General features: G+C 43.4%; 2 protein-coding genes across 2 annotated transcripts in view; one reads left to right on the top strand and one right to left on the bottom strand.

Annotated features, from left to right (window-relative positions):
- The window catches only part of tmem230b (transmembrane protein 230b), a 2,782-nt gene extending 102 nt beyond the window's left edge, over positions 1–2,680 (bottom strand). Inside the window, exons 1-3 of the mRNA XM_080765981.1 lie at positions 2,285–2,680; positions 1,418–1,540; positions 1–1,130 (exon numbers count right to left, since the gene is read on the bottom strand). The exon at positions 1–1,130 is cut by the window's left edge and continues 102 nt beyond it. Of these exons, the coding sequence (XP_080622107.1) occupies positions 990–1,130; positions 1,418–1,540; positions 2,285–2,380 (360 nt within the window). The 5' untranslated portion in view covers positions 2,381–2,680 and the 3' untranslated portion in view covers positions 1–989. The remainder of the gene's footprint in view (positions 1,131–1,417; positions 1,541–2,284) is intronic.
- Positions 2,681–3,532: 852 nt separating this feature from the next.
- Positions 3,533–6,184, top strand: neflb (neurofilament light chain b; the record flags this gene model as incomplete). The annotated part of the gene is made up of 4 exons (XM_080765762.1): positions 3,533–4,922; positions 5,147–5,271; positions 5,445–5,806; positions 5,973–6,184. The coding sequence occupies exons 1-4, from the start codon at positions 3,891–3,893 to the stop codon at positions 6,182–6,184; spliced, it is 1,731 nt and encodes a 576-aa protein (XP_080621888.1). The 5' UTR covers positions 3,533–3,890.

The raw sequence follows: 6,184 nt of genomic DNA, 5'->3' as shown, positions 1-6,184 counted from the left end.
GTAGGCTTTCTAATGACAACTCGCTTTTGTTTTGGTGAGTAGCAAAAACGTTCTTTTTATTTACGCTAAAGAGTAACATAGCTCTAAATGCAACGCATTAGAGCTATGGGCCAGAGCTAACAAAAACCATACAATATTTTGAAAAAACTAATTTCACATTTTAAGAATGAAATGAAGATTTAAAAAAATTAAATACTGAATAAAATTGAAAGGAAAACAAAAAGACTTGGCTTCATACAACACAAGTGCTATCTGGCAGCAGTTCATGGTAATTATTAATATGATAATTTGTCTAACACCATGACTTTAAAATTAAGCATAAGCAAAAGCAACACACACGTTAATTTAACCACTTATACCCTATTTTATACTTTGTTGTGTCACGGTGCCATGCTGCATATTTATGTCCAGCATACTTATGCAATGGCTACACTACACCATGGTCCATTGTGGGGTAGCAGACAGTCAGCCTGGGCACACCTGAGCTTCCATGCACGGCCAAAGGAAGCTGTCTGCCGGGGTCTCTTCCGGGTTTTTAGACAGCTGGTGGATGGAAATTAAGCTCCACCCACGCGGCAGAATGCCGCTGGGGCAAGCTTTTCCAAGAATCTGGCCGATGCGGCTGACTGCCGCAACGGACAGATTCCCGGAAACGCTCTCCTCCGCAGCAGTCAGCCACGGGGGTGGAGCTTAATTTCCATCCACCAGCTGTCTAAAAACCTGGAAAATAAGCTGGGAGACAGTCGAAAACGTCCGCGGCTCCTTGGTAGATGTGGCTACAGCTTCTGACTGGCCGAAATATGCCCCCCCCCCCCCCCCCACCACCACCACCAAATTAGGTCCAAATGGTCTCATAAACCAGTGTCAGAAGATTATGACGCATGTTGTGAGCTTGAATATCATTATCTATCTATTTAGCCATATCGGAACATGTTAACGTTTTGAATATTTTCGCCTACAATGACACGCCCAAAGATTGGCAGCATCTCTCAATCATCGAAGTCTGGGATGTCTTCGTAGGAGTAGCCTCTGTAGCCCTTTGATGCATAGTAAGCTATCCGTAGATGGTAGAATCCAGGTAGGAAGACAAGGATTCCAATTATAAGCACAGGCACAGTCCGGTCTGTGTGCTAAAAACAAAAGCAAAAAACAAAACATATTGACATGACATGTTGGATCTTTTAATTCAGAACAAGCAAAGAGGTAGGAGCACACACCAATAGTGGGGAGGTGCTGACTAAGAAAGGAGGAAAGGTCGCACAACTCATAGTTACGATGCAAAAAACTTTATTTTAAGATGATCTTCTTAAATTCAGGATCTTTTAATTCAGCCACAGCAAGACACAAGCAAATTGGTTGATAAACGTTAGGCATAGAATGCAAGGCAGGTGTTTTTCATACAGTACTGTATACTCACTGTGACACCGAAGTACCCGGCGAGCAGGAGAGAACCGATGATAATTAACAGGGAACCAATTAAGAAGAGAACGGTGGCCAATGCTATGGCTTTGTATGGGACTTTGGGTGGGTCCTTCTTGAACTGCAGAGGATGACAAAACCACATTATTTCACTTGTTTGTGTTTTATGTTTTATTCTCCCCTCCTAGTTTCTTGTGTAAAGACTGTATTGGCTATATAGTCTACCGTCTAATGGAACAACATGGACAAAGTGAAGTCCTGTGACTACCTCATACTGCATGACATTAATTCCTCTTATAGCAGTCACTCACTCGTGATCATTCATTTCACTTAATCGATTATTCGCCCTCAGTGATTGGCTACATAGGCTAGAGTTTTTGTTGTTCTTCTATTTTACTTGACTTGTCTAGTACTGTATTTACTATTTATTATTGATTTTATATTTCTGTACAAACAGCACAACACAGCACTCAAATCAGTTTACGAGTTTACATTCTCACTTGAAATAAGCTTGTCTCAAGCTTTGTTGAGTTTGAATCCTTCTGACATATTTGAACAAATATGTTCATATGATTTTTTGTCAATACAAATTACAATCAATCAATCAATCAAACAAACTCTATGATGTGTGTGCGTGTGTCTCTCCAACCAACAGGGGTAGACCATCTCAAGATCAACAATCTAAACAATGGAGAATAATTATTTCCATGGTTACACTGACTCACACATACATGTAGCCTATTCCAACTAAAGGTTTCAAATACATGTACGGTATGCAATATAGGTTTAAAATACATGCATGCACAATTAAGTTTCAAATACATACAGGATAACAACATTTAAAACTTCATTCCCCCAGCCTTACCTGTAAATCAATGTAGCCGTCATCATCACTCGATAATCTGGAATATCTAACATTACTATGAGGAAACTCATTTGACACAATGTTACGAGCTGGCATTGTAATAGCTTTAACGGAAACGGATCACAATGTTATGTTAGCAATCATGTTGCACCTGCCCGTGTTGGAACTTGGATGCCTCGGTTGTGTAGCCAGAAACTTGTGAACTTTAATATATCACGGAGTCATAGAAAGCATAAATCAGCTGAAACGCTTGAAATAACGTTGAAAATGAACCAAATCAATCACAGTTTAATAATGTTGACTACTCCTAATCTTCCGCGTTATTGCCAAGGAGTATTTTGAAGAAGGAGTGGTCACCGAGAAGGCTCTGGTAAGGTTCTATCTATCTAGTCAAGTACAGCCTGGCACTCAGCCTGAATTTTCATTTCGTTTCATTAAGATAAAACATATATGTTTTTAAGGGCGAGGCTAGCGATTCGGAGGCGTGTGACTGTATGTGACGTTTATGACCACTCCTTGGTTATCGATCACCACTGTCCCACGCTATGGTCCCACGCGCTTGCGCGACTTGTTCGCTTCTTGTTCTTCCGCTGAGTTTGGTTTGTTTCCATTTCATTTACCGCCATCTATTGGAACCTTAGAGTATAATAAGGTTGCTGCAGGGCAGGCAACAGTGTGCTCGCGAGCACGGGTCGAGGTTATATTTGACCAGCAGGTCAAGCAGCCCTACACCCCCAGTTTGATCATGTGCATTAGGGATTAGGCCACGGACCCCAATCCCCCCCAGCGTAGCTGTTATCAGTGTTGATTAAACGTGTCAACCAAAACACGGGTGAAGAAAAGAAGGCTACTATACTATACATCTGTAATGTATTCAAGGTACAATCAATCTGATGATTGTTGCAAGTTTGTGCACTGCGGAAGATTTTCTCCTGCAGGACCTGCACAATACATAGACAACCACCAGGGGGCAAAATGTTCCTAATAATGAGTATTTGTCCAGGAAACTGCAAACTATTTTACTGATCTCAGTACAGTGGTTTTAAATACATCTGCATTCTGCATACAGATACATATATTTGATGATGGTGTGATATATTTATTTGTAGTAATTTGTAACTATGGAATTACTTATTCTGCATAGGCTATACATAAAATGGTGCAGGGCTGTGTCTTTTTGGCAGAAACATCATGGTAATTTATTTCTCAGATCAATTCAAAATGTTTTGCATAGAGGTACATGGTAGAGATATGCCTAAGTATTTAAGCTAACAACTTTCAAAATGTATTCTGTTTTATGGAAAAGAATCTTGTTGTATCAGATATGGTTTTGTCCTCACTGACCCTGCTTTTTGCAGTCCCTTGTTGCTACACTGCTTATCCCTCCTCCCCATCCTCCCATGCCCCACCCATCCCCATCTTCCCATTTCCTCTCTCTCAGACTGGCTGGCTGGCACCATTATTGATTCTTTCAGTCAGCATGCCTCCAAAAAATAGCTTACGTCACGGTCATTATGGGCACTATAAAAGCCAGTGTAATGCAGATTCCATAGTGCAGTCAACCCAGCTGCATTCTTGGACGCAGAGCTGTCTTGTCCGTTGAATCATGACTTCCATTGGCTTTGAACATTACTTCCCTTCCTCTTACAAGAGGAAAGTGGTGGTACGCGGAGGAATAGGATCCAGGTCCATATATTCCAGCCATTCTGCCCCGCTAACATCCTATGGATCGTCACGTAGAAGTTATCCAACCTACAGCCGAGCCATCTCAGCTGCTCCGTTGTCCTCTGCTGCTGCCGAACTCAACTTCAGCCAGGCAGCGCAAGTCAGTTCTGAGTTCAAAACTGTAAGGACCCAAGAGAAAGCCCAGCTGCAGGACCTGAATGATCGTTTTGCCAGCTTCATCGATAGGGTCCATGAACTGGAGCAGCAGAATAAGTTGCTGGAGACTGAACTCCTGGTCCTCAGACAGAGGCATGTAGAGCCATCTAACCTCCGGGGCCTGTATGAGCAGGAGATCCGCCAACTCCGTGCTGCTGTGGAGGAGGCCCGTCACGAGAAGCAGGCTGCCCAGAACCACAGGGACCAGATGGAAGACGTGCTGCAGAACCTGCAGGGGCGCTACGAGGAGGAAGTGCTTGCCAGGGAGGAGGCGGAAGGCAGGCTCATGGATGTCAGGAAGGAGGCGGACGAAGCTGCCCTTGGCCAGGCCGAGCTTGAGAAAAGAGTGGAAAGCCTACTGGATGAGCTGACCTTCCTGAAGCGGCTCCACGATAGTGAGATCACAGAGCTGCAGGCCCAGATACAGTACAGCACCCAGGTGTCAGTGGAGATGGAGGTGGCTAAACCCGACCTGTCCACTGCTCTCCGTGATATCCGAGGCCAGTATGAGAAGTTGGCGCACCGCAACCTCCAGTCAGCTGAAGAATGGTTCTGCACCAAGATGAATGTTATGACAGTAGACACTGCCCGTAATACAGACAGCGCGCGTAATGCCAAAGATGAGGCTGGTGAGTATCGCCGGCTGATCAAGGCCAAGACCCTGGAGATTGAGGCCTGTCGTGGGATGAATCAGGCCCTGGAGAACCAGCTGCAGGAAGTAGAGGAGAAGCAGAGTGATGAGATCTCAGCACTACAGGTAAGAACCCAAACAGCATGAAATACACCACATGGTTTTATTTACCTATGTGACATTTCTTTCCTCAGTTCCTAATAATTTATAACCTGTAATTCAAATATAAACAAGAGTGTAGGAGTGTCAATTTATCCATAGTTTTGATTCCTAAATCAAATGCTGATGATGTATTTCACATTTAGAATCATAGGTTTCCACTAATGTGCCAGTTTATTCCTTCTTTACAGGATACAATCAATGAATTGGAAGATGAGTTGAGGACTAATAAGAATGATATGGCCCGCTACATGAGGGACTATCAGGACCTTTTGAATGTGAAGATGGCTTTGGATATTGAGATTGCAGCTTACAGGTCAGAGGTTTCTCAAATATTACTAACTAATAGTAATAATAATAATAATAATAATAATAAATAAAAACAATAATTGGATGTTATGTTTCTATTTTGTAAATCTTGAGGATGCATTTGTAAAAACACCAAGTAGCCATCTCATTACTTATAACCCTTCTCTTTATCAATATTAGGCAGCTGCTTGAAGGGGAAGAAAACCGTTGCAACGTGGGAGGACCCGGATCTGTTGCTTTTTACTCGCAGAGCATGTACCCATCTTTCACACGACCATTCTCTCTGCAGTCCCAGTTGAGCTCTGCGGCACCCTTTCTGATTAGCTCCCGTTTGCCCGTCTCAGCATACTGCGTAGAGGAGACGATATCTGCTAGCCAAGCAGAACACGCAGAGGCCAGTCCTCCTCAAGAGGAGGAGGAAGAGGAGGTGGAAGAGGGAGAGAAGGAGGAGAAAGAAGAAGTTGAGGAGGGAGAGGCAGAAGGAGAGGGGGAGGAAGAGGAAGAGGGTGAAGGAGATGGTGATGGGGGTGAAGATGGAGAAGGTGAGGGAGAAGAAGAAAAGGTTGGAGCGGAGGGAGAAGGTGAAGGTTAGTGCTTTAGAGCTCTAATTGAGCTCACATTCTTGTGTCTTGTTGGTACTTGTTCACTTGTTGTAGGTAGGTTTTGTACAACATTGATTAATACTGACTTACTACCTTTTTTGTCCAGATGCTGACTCAAAAGAAGAGGGGGATGTGGAGGGAGATGATACAAAAGAAGATGAAGAGGAAGGAGGAGACGAGGCTCAACCTACAGAAGAAGAGGCCGACAATCAAAAGGAGGAAGGGGGTGATGCAGAAGATGAGAAAGAGGGGAAAGGAGAAAGAAATGATGATACTGCTGATGAAGCTGACAAGAAAGATGAGACAACAAAGGTTTAA

The sequence above is a fragment of the Protomyctophum bolini genome, assembly GCF_963924005.1.
Source record: "Protomyctophum bolini genome assembly, chromosome: 6".
In the NCBI taxonomy this organism is placed as follows: Eukaryota; Metazoa; Chordata; class Actinopteri; order Myctophiformes; family Myctophidae; genus Protomyctophum; species Protomyctophum bolini.
Note: the sequence above shows the minus strand (reverse complement) of the source record. Positions and strands in the feature narration are given on the sequence as shown.